At 37.7% G+C, this 18,391-nt stretch overlaps 1 protein-coding gene across 1 annotated transcript; it reads right to left on the bottom strand.

The window, feature by feature from the left end:
• Nucleotides 1-1,153: 1,153 nt before the first annotated feature.
• LOC139109875 (uncharacterized) lies at nucleotides 1,154-3,212 on the bottom strand. Its single transcript, XM_070669284.1, has one exon. The coding sequence runs from the start codon at nucleotides 1,787-1,789 to the stop codon at nucleotides 1,154-1,156; it is 636 nt and encodes a 211-aa protein (XP_070525385.1). The 5' UTR covers nucleotides 1,790-3,212.
• Nucleotides 3,213-18,391: the final 15,179 nt, after the last annotated feature.

The following is an 18,391-nucleotide window of genomic DNA, read 5'->3' as shown; positions in this document are numbered from 1 at the left end:
CTCGTCAACAAGTGTACGAATACCGCGTATCATTTACACGGGTGACAGAGTTGGTAGTAACTAAGATTTCGAGATCCCAATAACGGTTAAGTCAATCAAACTTTAAGTGGGTTTATTTGAAAGATTAGGGTTGACTTTATTAATAAAAGTATTTTTTTACTTTTCCTACTCGCAAGGGAACATCGCAAAGTAAAAAATTAACAAAATTATGAAACTGCACACATTTAAAGGTAGATATTAAATGAATTAAAAAAAGATTTTTAGCTGCTGTTATTCGATTTTAAGAGAGAACTCTTCTACTTCTGAACTACTTCTGAACCACTTCTGAACTACTTCTGAAAGTTAAGTCTGCTTTATACTTTTTGTCATATATCTTGGAAACTAAAAAATTGTAAAAATTTGTTTTCATTAATACAGTGTTAATAGATCTATTTTTACCATAAAACTTTTGTATACAACAGTTTTTGATATTTTAAATAGTTTCCAAGGTTTAAATATTTTTATCTCGATTATTAACCCCCAAATTGTAAATTGGTATAAAATTTTTCTATTTATCTTTGGAAGCCCTACCTACCATTAAAAACTTTTTTACTTGATTGCGGACACCCTGTTTATTGATTCCAAGTTTTTCATTGGGATAACTTAGCATCTCATTGGCTTAACTGCTTATAAGATTTTATAATATTAGCTATTGCTAATTTAGCTGCTCGCGTAAAAATACACGGTGGTCTTACTGCGCATCAAGAGACGTGATACCGTCTTGCGTCAAGTGTATGCGCAGCGAAACCTATCGCTATTTTTTATTATTGCGCGCGCGATTGTTCGATTTAGCGACTACTAAGATTATTATATTTCACTAACGGCTAAAACGATTGAGTTCAAAGTAAGTCCAATAAAAAACTTTGAGCCGATTTTAATAACAAAAGTGTCTTTACATTTGTTATACATAGTTCAGAAGCCGATATATGACGATGTAAAGTTGAAAAAGTAAAATTTTCATTATTGTTGTCATTCCCAGTGAGCAATTAGTTATCAAAAAGAGTTCTTATAGCAGTCAGTTTTAAGAATCTGATGTCTTAATACACTGACAGAATGATAACATAATGATATCAATAAGTTCTCTAATGCGTCAATTTTAGAACAAAAGAAGAGATCAAATATATGATATCTTAAAGAGTCCTGCAATTTGACTTCTTATTAATATCAAGAAAATGTTATTTATATTTATTATTATATCTTTGGGTACTGTATTCAACTGTGCAGTTTTTAAAATATCTATTAAGGCATTGTCTAAGACATAATAAAAATATTTTCCAGGAGAAACTTCACGAGTAATAATATGTTGAGACGTATTGAGCAATGTTCTAGGATCAAGTGGAAAATTTGTTATTGTTAACTCGTTCGTATCTTTCACATTTTTCAATAATTTCAGTAATGCTCCAGTAGCTCGATGAGTAATATTATAATCACAGACCCATTTCTTTAATTGTTCTTTAAAATTATAATTACTTCTGTCATTATGCTCTGTTATATCGTGTATCATTAACTCATCATTATCATCTTTACTGCAAAAATTTTCTTCACTATTGACATCACTATAATAAATATTGTCTACTCTATCATCACTAATACACTTGAATAACGTAATATTTTTCTCACTATTTTTACTGTCACAAAGTAAATGCATCATTTTACAATTACTTTCTTCCAAACGTTCACAAACTTTACAAAGCCTTCGATTTTTTTGGCTCACGGATAAATTTTTGAAATTTTTGCGCGAATAAGACATTAAAAAAATTTATTTTTTTTTAATTAAAAAATATTAATATTTAAAAAATATAAAAATTAATACTTCCGAAAAATATAATTATATACAATTACAAATTAACGAACTCAATTTTAGAGGTTATAAATAATATTACTATAATATATATATACTACAAAAACTAAAGAAATATTAAATTAATACTTAAGTGTGATTACAGTTCTCTGCTATTTTTGCCAATTCTCTCTTGATAAATTTGTGTTTCACAAATTATAAATATTTATTGTAGCATTTCATCTGATGCACTAGTTTGCACATCGCATACTAAAATAATTTACTAACATTTTCAAGAGAAAATATAGTAAATTCTATAAAAAGTTCTCATGATGAGAACTTCTTTTTTATACTTTAAAGACATCTGCAAATAGATATTATAAAGAATTCTTTTGAAAGATATCGTAATAAAAGATAACTTATTGATATCATTTTCAAGACAAATTAATGTATTCTTCAAAAAGACTTCTTAAAGAACTTTGCTCTCAATAATGTTCACTGGGTTGTCATCATCGTTATTATTGTCATTAAGGTCACTCGAGAAAAAAGAGGAGATATGTCCGTTCTCATAGTATTGTGCTATCTCGAAAACCAAGTGCCTGATTATAAAATTATTTTATTTTTACATTCTCGTATTTTCTCTGACTCTCACTCTTTATTATTCTCTCCTCTGCATCCCCTTTCACTCTCTCTTCTCATCCTCTTTCGCTCTTTCTTGCTTTTACTCATTCTCTTTTGGTCTTTCATGCTGTGTTTCGATTTTTTTTGTATTTCTCTTGACCTTTCTTGCTTTCTTTTGTTCTTTCCCGTTATCTTTTGTTCTTTTTTATTCTCACTTGTTCTCCTTCACTTATTTCTCGTTGTCTCTTGTCTTTTCCCGCTTTCTCTCATTCTTTCATGTTTTATTCACTCTTTCTCGATCTTTTCTCGCTCTTTTTGATATTTTCTTGCGTTCTTTTGTATGTTCTTGTTTTTTTCGCTCTTTTCCGTTTTTTCGTGTTCTCTTTTGCTTTTTCTCGTTCTCCCTCGTTTACTTTGGTTCTTTTTCGACATTTTTGGTTTTGCTCACTTATTTACATTGACATTTTTGTTAGTTAACTAATAGATATTTTCGAGGTTGAGTGTTTAAATTTCATAATTTTTTTTAACAACATTACGGCATCCTCTGATGACCGAATCCGATGAGTGACTTTTTTGTAAAAAAAATTGTTTGAACAGTTCTGTTCAGCCATTAAACAAAGTATTCAAAACACCAAGTCAATAGCAACAACCGTTAATCGATAACAAACGTTTTCGGAGAAGATATTTTATTAAAGCTTGTTGATAAATAATTTGTTAGAGATTTCTACGGATTTGTGATGATTATTTAAGTTGGTTTTCGGTGTTCTACATACNCCTGTGCGGTGACGTCAGCAGATGCCCACGTGACCATTTTCAGCGTTCTACTTTCACCAGAAGCAGAGATATTGACAAAAACGAAAAAAATTTTTGAAAATCTGGCAACGTATCATCGTGCGGTGACGTCAGCAGATGCCCACGTGACCATTTTCAGCGTTCTATCTTCACCAGAAGCAGAGATATTGACAAAAACAAAAAATTTTTGAAAATCTGGCAACGTGTCATTGTGCGGTGACGTCAGCAGATGCCCACGTGACCATTTTCAGCGTTCTACATTTTCCAGGCAGAGATATTGACAAAAACGAAAAAAAATTTTGAAAATCTGGCAAAAAATTATCGTGCGGTGACGTCAGCAGATGCCCACGTGACCATTTTCAGCGTTCTACCTTCACCAGAAGCAGAGATATTGACAAAAAACGAAAAAAAAATTTTGAAAATTTGGCAACAAATCTTCGTGCGGTGACGTCAGCAGATGCCCACGTGACCATTTTCAGCGTTCTACCTTCACCAGAAGCAGAGATATTGACAAAAAACAAAAAATTTTGAAAATCTGGCAAATAATCATCGTGCGGTGACGTCAGCAGATGCCCACGTGACAATTTTCAGCGTTCTATTTTCACCAGAAGCAGAGATATTGACAAAACGAAAAAAAAATTTTGAAAATCTGGCAACGAACTCGTGCGGTGACGTCAGCAGATGCCCACGTGATTATTTTCAGCGTTCTACTTCACCAGAAGCAGAGATATTGACAAAAACGAAAAAATTTGAAAATCTGGCAACGTATCATTGTGCGGTGACGTCAGCAGATGCCCACGTGACCATTTTTAGCGTCTTACTTTCAGAAGCGGAAATATTGACAAAACAAAAAAATTTTTGAAAATCTGACCACGTGACGTCGTGCGGTGACGTCAGCAGATGCCCACGTGACCATTTTCAGCGTTCTACATTCCCAGAGGCAGAAATATTGACAAACCAAAAAATTTTTGAAAATCTAACAACAAATCTTCGTGCGGTGACGTCAGCAGATGCCCACGTGACCATTTTCAGCGTTCTATTTTCACCAGAAACAGAGATATTGACAAAAACGAAAAAAATTTTTGAAAATCTGGCAACGAACTTCGTGCGGTGACGTCAGCAGATGCCCACGTGACTTTTAGCGTTCTATTTCCACCAGAAGCAGAGATATTGACAAAACGATACAAAAATTTTTCAAAAACTGGCAACGTATCATCGTGCGGTGACGTCAGCAGATGCCCACGTAACCATTTTCAGCGTCTTACCCTCCAAGAGCGGAGATATTGACAAAAACAAAAATTTTTGAAAATCTGACCACGTGACGTCGTGCGGTGACGTCAGCAGATGCCCACGTGACTATTTTCAGCGTTTTATTTTCACCAGAAGCAAAGATATTGACAAAAAACGAAAAAAAATTTTTTGAAAATCTGGCAACGTATCATTGTGCGGTAACGTCAGCAGATGCCCACGTGACCATTTTTAGCGTTCTACTTTCACCAGAAGCAGAGATATTGACAAAAACGAAAAATTTTGAAAATCTGGCAACGAATCTTCGTGCGGTGACGTCAGCAGATGCCCACGTGACCATTTTCAGCGTTCTACTTCCACCAGAAGCAGAGATATTGACGAAAACAAAAAAAATTTTGAAAATCTGGCAACGTGTCACGTGCGGTGACGTCAGCAGATGCCCACGTGACTATTTTTCAGCGTTCTACTTTCACCAGAGACAGAGATATTGACAAAAAACAAAAAAAAATTTTTGAAAATCTGGCAACAAATCTTCGTGCGGTGACGTCAGCAAATGCCCACGTGACTATTTTCAGCGTTCTACCTTACCAGAAGCAGAGATATTGACAAAAAAAAAAAAAAATTTTGAAAATCTGGCAAATAATCATCGTGCGGTGACGTCAGCAGATGCCCACGTAACCATTTTCAGCGTTCTACTTTCACCAGAAGCAGAGATATTGACAAAAACGAAAAAAATTTTTGAAAATTTGGCAACGAATCATCGTGCGGTGACGTCAGCAGATGCCCACGTGACCATTTTCAGCGTTCTACCTTCACCAGAAGCAGAGATATTGACGAAAAACAAAAAAATTTTTGAAAATCTGGCAAAAATCATCGTGCGGTGACGTCAGCAGATGCCCACGTGATTATTTTCAGCGTTCTACCTTCACCAGAAGCAGAGATATTGACAAAAAAAAAAAATTTTTGAAAATCTGGCAAAGAATCATCGTGCGGTGACGTCAGCAGATGCCCACGTAACAATTTTAGCGTTCTACCTTCACCAAAAGCAAAGATATTGACAAAAACAAAAAAAATTTTGAAAATCTGGCAAAAAATCATCGTGCGGTGACGTCAGCAGATGCCCACGTAACAATTTTCAGCGTTCTTTTTCTACCAGAAGCAGAGATATTGACAAAAACGATAAAAAATTTTTTAAAATCTGGCAACGAAACATTGTGCGGTGACGTCAGCAGATGCCCACGTGACCATTTTCAGCGTTCTACCTTCACCAGAAGCAGAAATATTGACAAAAAAAAAAAATTTTTGAAAATCTGGCAACGTATCATCGTGCGGTGACGTCAGCAGATGCCCACGTGACCATTTTCAGCGTTCTATCTTCACCAGAAGCAGAGATATTGACAAAAAACAAAAAAATTTTTGAAAATTTGGCAAAGAGTCATGTGCGGTGACGTCAGCAGATGCCCACGTAATTATTTTCAGCGTTCTACATTTTCCAGAAGCAGAAATATTGACAAAAACGAAAAAAATAATTTTGAAAATCTGGCAAAAATCATCGTGCGGTGACGTCAGCAGATGCCCACGTGACCATTTTCAGCGTTCTACCTTCATCAGAAGCAGAGATATTAACAAAAACGAAAATTTTTGAAAATCTGGCACAAATCTTCGTGCGGTGACGTCAGCAAATGCCCACGTGATTATTTTCAGCGTTCTACCTTCACCAAAAGCAGAGATATTGACAAAAACGAAAAAAAAATTTTGAAAATCTGGCAACGAACCTTCGTGCGGTGACGTCAGCAGATGCCCACGTGACCATTTTCAGCGTTCTACTTTCACCAGAAGCAGAGATATTGACAAAAACAATAAAAAATTTTTGAAAATCTGGCAACGTATCGTGCGGTGACGTCAGCAGATGCCCACGTGACCATTTTTAGCGTCTTACTCCTTTCAGAAACGGAAATAATGACAAAAAACAAAAAAAAAATTTTTGAAAATCTGACCACGTGACGTCGTGCGGTGACGTCAGCAGATGCCCACGTGACCATTTTCAGCGTTCTACATTCTCCAGAAGCAGAAATATTGACAAAAACAAAAAAATTTTTGAAAATCTAACAACAAATCTTCGTGCGGTGACGTCAGCAAATGCCCACGTGACCATTTTCAGCGTTCTATTTTCACCAGAAACAGAGATATTGACAAAAACGAAAATTTTTGAAAATCTGGCAACGAACTCGTGCGGTGACGTCAGCAGATGCCCACGTGACCATTTTCAGCGTTCTACTTCCACCAGAAGCAGAGATATTGACAAAAAACGATAAAATAATTTTTTAAAATCTGGCAACGTATCATTGTGCGGTGACGTCAGCAGATGCCCACGTGACCATTTTCAGCGTTCTATCTTCACCAGAAGCAGAGATATTGACAAAAAACATAAAAAAATTTTTTGAAAATTTGGCAACGTATCATTGTGCGGTGACGTCAGCAAATGCCCACGTGACTATTTTTAGCGTTCTATCTTCACCAGAAACAGAGATATTGACAAAAACGAAAAAAATTTTGAAAATCTGGCAACGAATCTTCGTGCGGTGACGTCAGCAGATGCCCACGTGACCATTTTCAGCGTTCTACTTCCACCAGAAGCAGAGATATTGACGAACAAAAAAATTTTTGAAAATTTGGCAACGTATCATTGTGCGGTGACGTCAGCAGATGCCCACGTGACTATTTTCAGCGTTCTACTTTCACCAGAGACAGAGATATTGACAAAACAAAAAAAAATTTTGAAAATCTGGCAACAAATCTTCGTGCGGTGACGTCAGCAAATGCCCACGTGATTATTTTCAGCGTTCTACCTTCACCAGAAGCAAAGATATTGACGAAAAACAAAAAAAGTTTTTGAAAATCTGGCAAAAATCATCGTGCGGTGACGTCAGCAGATGCCCACGTGATTATTTTCAGCGTTCTACCTTCACCAGAAGCAGAGATATTGACAAAAACAAAAAAATTTTTTGAAAATCTGGCAAAAATCATCGTGCGGTGACGTCAGCAGATGCCCACGTAACAATTTTTAGCGCTCTACCTTCACCAAAAGCAAAGATATTGACAAAAAACAAAAAAAAAATTTTAAAAATCTGGCAAAAAATCATCGTGCGGTGACGTCAGCAGATGCCCACGTAACAATTTTCAGCGTTCTTTTTCTACCAGAAGCAGAGATATTGACAAAAACGAAAAAAATTTTTTAAATCTGGCAACGAAACATTGTGCGGTGACGTCAGCAAATGTTCACGTGACCATTTTCAGCGTTCTACCTTCACCAGAAACAGAAATATTGACAAAAAACAAAAAAAAATTTTTGAAAATCTGGCAACGTATCATCGTGCGGTGACGTCAGCAGATGCCCACGTGACCATTTTCAGCGTTTTATCTTCAGAAACAAAAATATTGACAAAAACGAAAAATTTTTCAAAATCTGGCAACGTATCATTGTGCGGTGACGTCAGCAGATGCCCACGTGACCATTTTCAGCGTTCTACCTTCACCAGAAACAAAGATATTGACAAAAAAACAAAAAATTTTTGAAAATCTGGCAAAATCATCGTGCGGTGACGTCAGCAGATGCCCACGTGACCATTTTCAGCGTTCTACTTTCATCAGAGGCAGAGATATTGACAAAAACGAAAAAAATTTTTGAAAATCTAACAACGAATCATCGTGCGGTGACGTCAGCAGATGCCCACGTAACAATTTTCAGCGTTTTACCTTCACCAAAGCAAAGATATTGACAAAAACGAAAAAAATTTTTGAAAATTTGGCAACGTATCATTGTGCAGTGACGTCAGCAGACGCCCACGTGACCATTTTCAGCGTTCTACTTTCACCAAAAACAAAGATATTGACAAAAAACAAAAAAAAATTTTTGAAAATCTGGCAAAAAATCATCGTGCGGTGACGTCAGCAGATGCCCACGTGACTATTTTCAGCGTTCTACCCTTTCCAGGAACGGAGATATTGACGAAAAACAAAAATTTTTGAAAATTTGACCACGTGACGTCGTGCGGTGACGTCAGCAGATGCCCACGTGACTATTTTTAGCGTCCTACCCTTTCCAGGGGCGGAGATATTGACGAAAAACAATAAAAAAATTTTTAAAAATATGACCATTTGACGTCGTGCGGTGACGTCAGCAGATGCCCACGTGACCATTTTAGCGTCCTACCTTCAGGGGCAAAGATATTGACAAAAACGAAAAATTTTTGAAAATCTGACACGTGACGTCGTGCGGTGACGTCAGCAGATGCCCACGTGACCATTTTCAGCGTTCTATTTTCACCAAAGCAAAGATATTGACAAAAATCAAAAAGGATTTTTGAAAATCTGGCAAAGAATCATCGTGCGGTGACGTCAGCAAATGCCCACGTGACCATTTTCAGCGTTCTACCTTCACCAGAAGCAAAGATATTGACGAAAAACAAAAAAGTTTTTTAAAATCTGACCATGTGACGTCGCGGTGACGTCAGCAGATGCCCACGTGACCATTTTCAGCGTTCTACATTCTCCAGAGGCAGAGATATTGACAAAAACGAAAAAAATTTTGAAAATTTGGCAACGAATCTTCGTGCGGTGACGTCAGCAGATGCCCACGTGACCATTTTTAGCGTTCTACCTTCACCAGAAACAGAAATATTGACAAAAACGAAAAAATTTTTGAAAATCTGGCAACGTATCATTGTGCGGTGACGTCAGCAGATGCCCACGTGACCATTTTCAGCGTTTTATCTTCACCAGAAGCAGAGATATTGACAAAAACAAAAAAATTTTTGAAAATCTGGCAAAGAGTCATTGTGCGGTGACGTCAGCAGATGCCCACGTAATTATTTTCAGCGTTCTACATTTTCCAGAGGCAGAGATATTGACAAAAACGAAAAATAATTTTGAAAATCTGGCAAAAAATCATCGTGCGGTGACGTCAGCAGATGCCACGTGACCATTTTCAGCGTTCTACCTTCATCAGAAGCAGAGATATTGACAAAAACGAAAAAAATTTTGAAAATTTGGCAACAAATCTGCGGTGACGTCAGCAAATGCCCACGTGATTATTTTCAGCGTTCTACCTTCACCAGAAGCAGAGATATTGACAAAAAACAAAAAAAAAATTTTGAAAATCTGGCAAATAATCATCGTGCGGTGACGTCAGCAGATGCCCACGTAACAATTTTCAGCGTTCTATTTTCACCAGAAGCAGAGATATTGACAAAAACGAAAAAAATTTTGAAAATCTGGCAACGAACCTTCGTGCGGTGACGTCAGCAGATGCCCACGTGATTATTTTCAGCGTTCTACTTTCACCAGAAGCAGAGATATTGACAAAAACGATAAAAAATTTTTTAAAATCTGGCAACGTATCATTGTGCGGTGACGTCAGCAAATGCCCACGTGACCATTTTCAGCGTTCTACCTTCACCAAAAGCAGAGATATTGACAAAAACGAAAAAAAATTTTGAAAATCTGGCAACGAACCTTCGTGCGGTGACGTCAGCAGATGCCCACGTGACCATTTTCAGCGTTCTACTTTCACCAGAAGCAGATATTGACAAAACAATAAAAAATTTTTTAAAATCTGGCAACGTATCATTGTGCGGTGACGTCAGCAGATGCCCACGTGACCATTTTTAGTCTTACTCCTTTCAGAAACGGAAATATTGACAAAAACAAAAAAAAATTTTTGAAAATCTGACCACGTGACGTCGTGCGGTGACGTCAGCAGATGCCCACGTGACCATTTTCAGCGTTCTACATTCTCCAGAGGCAGATATTGACAAAAACCAAAAAAAATTTTTGAAAATCTGACAACAAATCTTCGTGCGGTGACGTCAGCAAATGCCCACGTGACCATTTTCAGCGTTCTATTTTCATTAAAGAGAGATATTGACAAAAACGAAAAAAAATTTTGAAAATCTGGCAACGAATCTTCGTGCGGTGACGTCAGCAGAAGCCCACGTGACCATTTTCAGCGTTCTACTTCCACCAGAAGCAGAGATATTGACAAAAACGATAAAAAAATTTTTCAAAATCTGGAAACGTATCATTGTGCGGTGACGTCAGCAGATGCCCACGTGATCATTCTCAGAGTTCTACCTTCACCAGAAGCAGAGATATTGACAAAAAACGAGAAAAGAATTTTTGAAAATTTGGCAACGTATCATTGTGCGGTGACGTCAGCAGATGCCCACGTGACTATTTTTAGCGTTCTACCTTCACCAGAAACAGAGATATTGACAAAAACGAAAAAAAAATTTTGAAAATCTGGCAACGAATCTTCGTGCGGTGACGTCAGATGCCCACGTGACCATTTTCAGCGTTCTACTTCCACCAGAAGCAGAGATATTGACAAAAACAAAAAATTTTTTGAAAATCTGGCAACGTAATCATTGTGCGGTGACGTCAGCAGATGCCCACGTGACTATTTTCAGCGTTCTACTTTCACCAGAGACAGAGATATTGACAAAACAAAAAAAATTTTTGAAAATCTGGCAACAAATCTTCGTGCGGTGACGTCAGCAAATGCCCACGTGATTATTTTCAGCGTTCTACCTTCACCAGAAACAAAGATATTGACAAAAAACAAAAAAAAATTTTTGAAAATCTGGCAAAAAATCATCGTGCGGTGACGTCAGCAGATGCCCACGTGACTATTTTCAGCGTTCTACCTTCACCAGAAGCAGAGATATTGACAAAAAACAAAAAAAAATTTTTGAAAATCTGGCAAAAAATCATCGTGCGGTGACGTCAGCAGATGCCCACGTAACAATTTTCAGCGTTCTACCTTCACCAGAAGCAAAGATATTGACAAAAAAACAAAAAAATTTTTAAATCTGGCAAAATCATCGTGCGGTGACGTCAGCAGATGCCCACGTAACAATTTTCAGCGTTCTTTTTCTACCAGAAGCAGAGATATTGACAAAAACGATAAAAAATTTTTAAATCTGGCAACGAAACATTGTGCGGTGACGTCAGCAAATGCCCACGTGACCATTTTCAGCGTTCTACCTTCACCAGAAACAGAAATATTGACAAAAACAAAAAATTTTTGAAAATCTGGCAACGTATCATCGTGCGGTGACGTCAGCAGATGCCCACGTGACCATTTTCAGCGTTCTATCTTCACCAGAAGCAAAATATTGACAAAAACGAAAAATTTTTGAAAATCTGGCAACGTATCATTGTGCGGTGACGTCAGCAGATGCCCACGTGACCATTTTCAGCGTTCTACCACCAGAACAAATATTGACAAAAACAAAAAAAATTTTGAAAATCTGGCAAAATCATCGTGCGGTGACGTCAGCAGATGCCCACGTGACCATTTTCAGCGTTCTACTTTCATCAGAGGCAGAGATATTGACAAAAACGAAAAAAATTTTGAAAATCTGACAAAGAATCATCGTGCGGTGACGTCAGCAGATGCCCACGTGACAATTTTCAGCGTTCTACCTTCACCAGAAGCAAAGATATTGACAAAAACGAAAAAAATTTTTTGAAAATTTGGAACGTATCATTGTGCGGTGACGTCAGCAGATGCCCACGTGACCATTTTCAGCGTTCTACTTTCACCAGAGCAGAGATATTGACAAAAACAAAAAGAAATTTTTGAAAATCTGGCAACAAATCTTCGTGCGGTGACGTCAGCAAATGCCACGTGATTATTTTCAGCGTTCTACCTTCACCAGAAGCAAAGATATTGACGAAAAAAAAAATTTTTGAAAATCTGGCAAAGAATCATCGTGCGGTGACGTCAGCAAATGCCCACGTGATTATTTTCAGCGTTCTACCTTCACCAGAAGCAGAGATATTGACAAAAAACAAAAAAATTTTTTGAAAATCTGGCAAAAATCATCTTGCGGTGACGTCAGCAGATGCCCACGTAACAATTTTTAGCGTTCTACCTTCACCAAAAGCAAAGATATTGACAAAAACAAAAAATTTTTTAAATCTGGCAAAATCATCGTGCGGTGACGTCAGCAGATGCCCACGTAACAATTTTCAGCGTTCTTTCTACCAGAAGCAGAGATATTGACAAAAACGATAAAAAATTTTTTTAAATCTGGCAACGAAACATGTGCGGTGACGTCAGCAAATGCCCACGTGACCATTTTCAGCGTTCTACCTTCACCAGAAACAGAAATATTGACAAAAACAAAAAAATTTTTGAAAATCTGGCAACGTATCATCGTGCGGTGACGTCAGCAGATGCCCACGTGACCATTTTCAGCGTTTTATCTTCACCAGAAACAAAGATATTAACAAAAACGAAAAAATTTTTCAAAATCTGGCAACGTATCATTGTGCGGTGACGTCAGCAGATGCCCACGTGACCATTTTCAGCGTTCTACCTTCACCAGAAACAAAAATATTGACAAAAAACAAAAAAAAAATTTTTGAAAATTTGGCAAAAAATCATCTTGCGGTGACGTCAGCAATGCTTACGTGACCATTTTCAGCGTTCTACTTCCACCAGAAGCAGAGATATTGACAAAAACGAAAATAGAATTTTTGAAAATCTAACAAAGAATCATCGTGCGGTGACGTCAGCAGATGCCCACGTAACAATTTTCAGCGTTTTACCTTCACCAAAAACAAAGATATTGACAGAAAACGATAAAAAATTTTTTCAAAATTTGGGAACGTATCATTGTGCGGTGACGTCAGCAGATGCCCACGTGACCATTTTCAGCGTTCTACTTTCACCAGAAACAAAGATATTGACAGAAAACAAAAAAAAATTTTTGAAAATCTGGCAAAAAATCATCGTGCGGTGACGTCAGCAGATGCCCACGTAACAATTTTCAGCGTTCTACCTTTTCCAGGAACGGAGATATTAACGAAAAACAAAAAAAAAGTTTTTGAAAATTTGACCACGTGACGTCGTGCGGTGACGTCAGCAGATGCCCACGTGACTATCTTTAGCGTCCTACCCTTTCCAGGGGCGAGATATTGACGAAACAATAAAAAAATTTTGAAAATTTGACCATTTGACGTCGTGCGGTGACGTCAGCAGATGCCCACGTGACCATTTTTAGCGTCCTACCCCTTCAGGGGCAAAGATATTGACAAAAACGTAAAAAATTTTTGAAAATCTGACCACGTGACGTCGTGCGGTGACGTCAGCAGATGCCCACGTGACCATTTTCAGCGTTCTATTTTCACCAAAAGCAAAGATATTGACAAAAACAAAAAAAATTTTTAAAAATCTGGCAAAGAATCATCGTGCGGTGACGTCAGCAAATGCCCACGTGACCATTTTCAGCGTTCTACCTTCACCAGAAGCAAAGATATTGACGAAATACAAAAAAAAAGTTTTTTAAAATCTGACCATGTGACGTCGTGCGGTGACGTCAGCAGATGCCCACGTGACCATTTTCAACGTTCTACATTCTCAGAGGCAGAGATATTGACAAAACGAAAAAAAAATTTTGAAAATCTGGCAACGAATCTTCGTGCGGTGACGTCAGCAGATGCCCACGTGACCATTTTTAGCGTTCTACCTTCACCAGAAACAGAAATATTGACAAAAACGAAAAAATTTTTCAAAATCTGGCAACGTATCATTGTGCGGTGACGTCAGCAGATGCCCACGTGACCATTTTCAGCGTTTTATCTTCACCAGAAGCAGAGATATTGACAAAAACAAAAAAATTTTTGAAAATTTGGCAACGATCATTGTGCGGTGACGTCAGCAGATGCCCACGTAATTATTTTCAGCGTTATACATTTTCTAGAGGCAGAGATATTGACAAAAACGAAAAAATAATTTTGAAAATCTGGCAAAAAATCATCGTGCGGTGACGTCAGCAGATGCCCACGTGACCATTTTCAGCGTTCTACCTTCATCAGAAGCAGAGATATTGACAAAAACAAAAAAAAATTTTTGAAAATTTGGCAACAAATCTTCGTGCGGTGACGTCAGCAAATGCCCACGTGACTATTTTCAGCGTTCTACCTTCACCAGAAGCAGAGATATTGACAAAAACAAAAAAAAAATTTTGAAAATCTGGCAAAAAATCATCGTGCGGTGACGTCAGCAAATGCTCACGTGACCATTTTCAGCGTTCTATCTTCACCAGAAGCAGAGATATTGACAAAAAACGAAAAAAAAATTTTGAAAATCTGGCAACGAATCTTCGTGCGGTAACGTCAGCAGATGCCCACGTGACTATTTTCAGCGTTCTACTTTCACCAGAAGCAGAGATATTGACAAAAACGAAAAATAATTTTAAAATCTGGCAACGTATCATTGTGCGGTGACGTCAGCAATGCCCACGTGATTATTTTCAGCGTTCTACCTTCACCAAAGCAGAGATATTGACAAAAACGAAAAATTTTGAAAATCTGGCAACGAATCTTCGTGCGGTGACGTCAGCAGATGCCCACGTGACCATTTTCAGCGTTCTACTTTCACCAGAAGCAGAGATATTGACAAAAACAAAAAAAATTTTTTAAAATCTGGCAACGTATCATCGTGCGGTGACGTCAGCAGATGCCCACGTGACCATTTTCAGCGTTCTACCTTTCAGAAGCGGAAATATTGACAAAAACAAAAAAAAAAAATTTTTGAAAATCTGACGTCGTGCGGTGACGTCAGCAGATGCCCACGTGACCATTTTCAGCGTTCTACCTTCTCCAGAGGCAGAAATATTGACAAAAACCAAAAAAATTTTTGAAAATCTAAATCTTCGTGCGGTGACGTCAGCAGATGCCCACGTGACCATTTTCAGCGTTCTATTTTCACCAGAAACAGAGATATTGACAAAAACGAAAAAAATATTTTGAAAATCTGGCAACGAATCTTCGTGCGGTGACGTCAGCAGATGCCCACGTGACCATTTTCAGCGTTCTACTTCCACCAGAAGCAGAGATATTGACAAAAACGATAAAAAATTTTTAAAATCTGGCAACGTATCATTGTGCGGTGACGTCAGCAGATGCCCACGTGACCATTTTCAGCGTTCTATCTTCAGAAGCAGAGATATTGACAAAAACAAAAAAAATTTTTGAAAATCTGGCAACGTATCATTGTGCGGTGACGTCAGCAGATGCCCACGTGACCATTTTCAGCGTTCTACCTTCACCAGAAGCAGAGATATTGACAAAAAACGAAAAAAAAATTTTGAAAATCTGGCAACGAATCTTCGTGCGGTGACGTCAGCAGATGCCCACGTGACCATTTTCAGCGTTCTACTTCCACCAGAAGCAGAGATATTGACAAAAAACATAAAAAAATTTTTTGAAAATTTGGCAACGTATCATTGTGCGGTGACGTCAGCAGATGCCCACGTGACTATTTTCAGCGTTCTACTTTCACCAGAGACAGAGATATTGACAAAAACAAAAAAAAATTTTGAAAATCTGGCAACAAATCTTCGTGCGGTGACGTCAGCAAATGCCCACGTGATTATTTTCAGCGTTCTACCTTCACCAGAAGCAAAGATATTGACGAAAAACAAAAAAATTTTTGAAAATCTGGCAAAAATCATCGTGCGGTGACGTCAGCAGATGCCCACGTGATTATTTTCAGCGTTCTACCTTCACCAGAAGCAGAGATATTGACAAAAAACAAAAAATTTTTTGAAAATCTGGCAAAAATCATCTTGCGGTGACGTCAGCAGATGCCCACGTGACCATTTTTAGCGTTCTACCTTCACCAAAAGCAAAGATATTGACAAAAAACAAAAAAAAATTTTTAAATCTGGCAAAAATCATCGTGCGGTGACGTCAGCAGATGCCCACGTAACAATTTTCAGCGTTCTTTTCTACCAGAAGCAGAGATATTGACAAAAACGATAAAAAATTTTTAAATCTGGCAACGAAACATTGTGCGGTGACGTCAGCAGATGCCCACGTGACCATTTTCAGCGTTCTACCTTCACCAGAAACAGAAATATTGACAAAAAACAACAAAAAAATTTTTCAAAATCTGGCAACGTGTCATTGAGCGGTGACGTCAGCAGATGCCCACGTGACCATTTTCAGCGTTCTACTTCTAACAGAAGCAAAGATATTGACAAAAAACGATAAAAAAATTTTTTAAAATCTGGCAACGTATTATTGTGCGGTTACGTCAGCAGATGCCCACGTGACCATTTTCAGCGTTCTACATCCACCAAAAGCAGAGATATTGAAAAAAAACAAAAAAAAATTTTTGAAAATCTGGCAAAAAATCATCGTGCGGTGACGTCAGCTGATGCCCACGTGACCATTTTCAGCGTTCTACTTCCACCAGGAGCAGAGATATTGACAAAAAAACGAAAAAAAATTTTTGAAAATCTGGCAACGAATCTTCGTGCGGTGACGTCAGCAGATGACCACGTGACCATTTTCAGCGTTCTACTTCCACCAAAAGCAGAGATATTGAAAAAAAACGAAAAAATTTTTTGAAAATTTGGCAACGTATCATTGTGCGGTGACGTCAGCAGATGCCCACGTGATCATTTTCAGCGTTCTACTTTCACCAGAGGCAGAGATATTGACAAAAAACGAAAAAAAGTTTTTGAAAATTTGGCAACAAATCTTCGTGCGGTGACGTCAGCAAATGCCCACGTGATCATTTTCAGCGTTCTACCTTCACCAGAAGCAAAGATATTGACGAAAAACAAAAAGTTTTTGAAAATCTGGCAAAATCATCGTGCGGTGACGTCAGCAAATGCCCACGTGATTATTTTCAGCGTTCTACCTTCACCAGAAGCAGAGATATTGACAAAAACAAAAAAATTTTTTGAAAATCTGGCAAAAAATCATCTTGCGGTGACGTCAGCAGATGCCCACGTAACAATTTTTAGCGCTCTACCTTCACCAAAAGCAAAGATATTGACAAAAACAAAAAAATTTTTTAAATCTGGCAAAAAATCATCGTGCGGTGACGTCAGCAGATGCCCACGTAACAATTTTCAGCGTTCTTTTTCTACCAGAAGCTGAGATATTGACAAAAAACGATAAACAAATTTTTTTAAATCTGGCAACGAAACATTGTGCGGTGACGTCAGCAGATGTTCACGTGATTATTTTCAGCGTTCTACCTTCACCAGAAGCAGAAATATTGACAAACAACGAAAAAGAAATTTTTGAAAATCTGGCAGCGTATCATCGTGCGGTGACGTCAGCAGATGCCCACGTGACCATTTTCAGCGTTTTATCTTCACCAGAAACAAAAATATTAACAAAAAACGAAAAAAAAATTTTTCAAAATCTGGCAACGTATCATTGTGCGGTGACGTCAGCAGATGCCCACGTGACCATTTTCAGCGTTCTACCTTCACCAGAAACAAAAATATTGACAAAAACAAAAAAATTTTTGAAAATCTGGCAAAAATCATCGTGCGGTGACGTCAGCAGATTACGTGACCATTTTCAGCGTTCTACTTTCATCAGAGGCAGAGATATTGACAAAAACGAAAATAGAATTTTTGAAAATCTAACAAAGAATCATCGTGCGGTGACGTCAGCAGATGCCCACGTAACAATTTTCAGCGTTTTACCTTCACCAAAAACAAAGATATTGACAAAAACGATAAAAAATTTTTCAAAATTTGGGAACGTATCATTGTGCGGTGACGTCAGCAGATGCCCACGTGACCATTTTCAGCGTTCTACTTTCACCAGAAACAAAGATATTGACAAAAACAAAAAATTTTTGAAAATCTGGCAAAAATCACGTGCAGTGCCCACGTAACAATTTTCAGCGTGATATTAACTAGTTTTGAAAATTTGACCACGTGACGTCGTGCGGTGACGTCAGCAGATGCCCACGTGACCAGCGTCCTAAGCGGAGATATTGACGAAAAACAATAAAAAAATTTTTGAAAATTTGACCATTTGACGTCGTGCGGTGACGTCAGCAGATGCCCACGTGACCATTTTTAGCGT

The sequence above is a fragment of the Cardiocondyla obscurior genome, linkage group LG02 (assembly GCF_019399895.1).
Source record: "Cardiocondyla obscurior isolate alpha-2009 linkage group LG02, Cobs3.1, whole genome shotgun sequence".
Lineage (NCBI taxonomy): Eukaryota > Metazoa > Arthropoda > Insecta > Hymenoptera > Formicidae > Cardiocondyla > Cardiocondyla obscurior.
The sequence above is the reverse complement of the archived record's forward strand: the minus strand, read 5'-3'. Positions and strand labels throughout refer to the sequence as shown.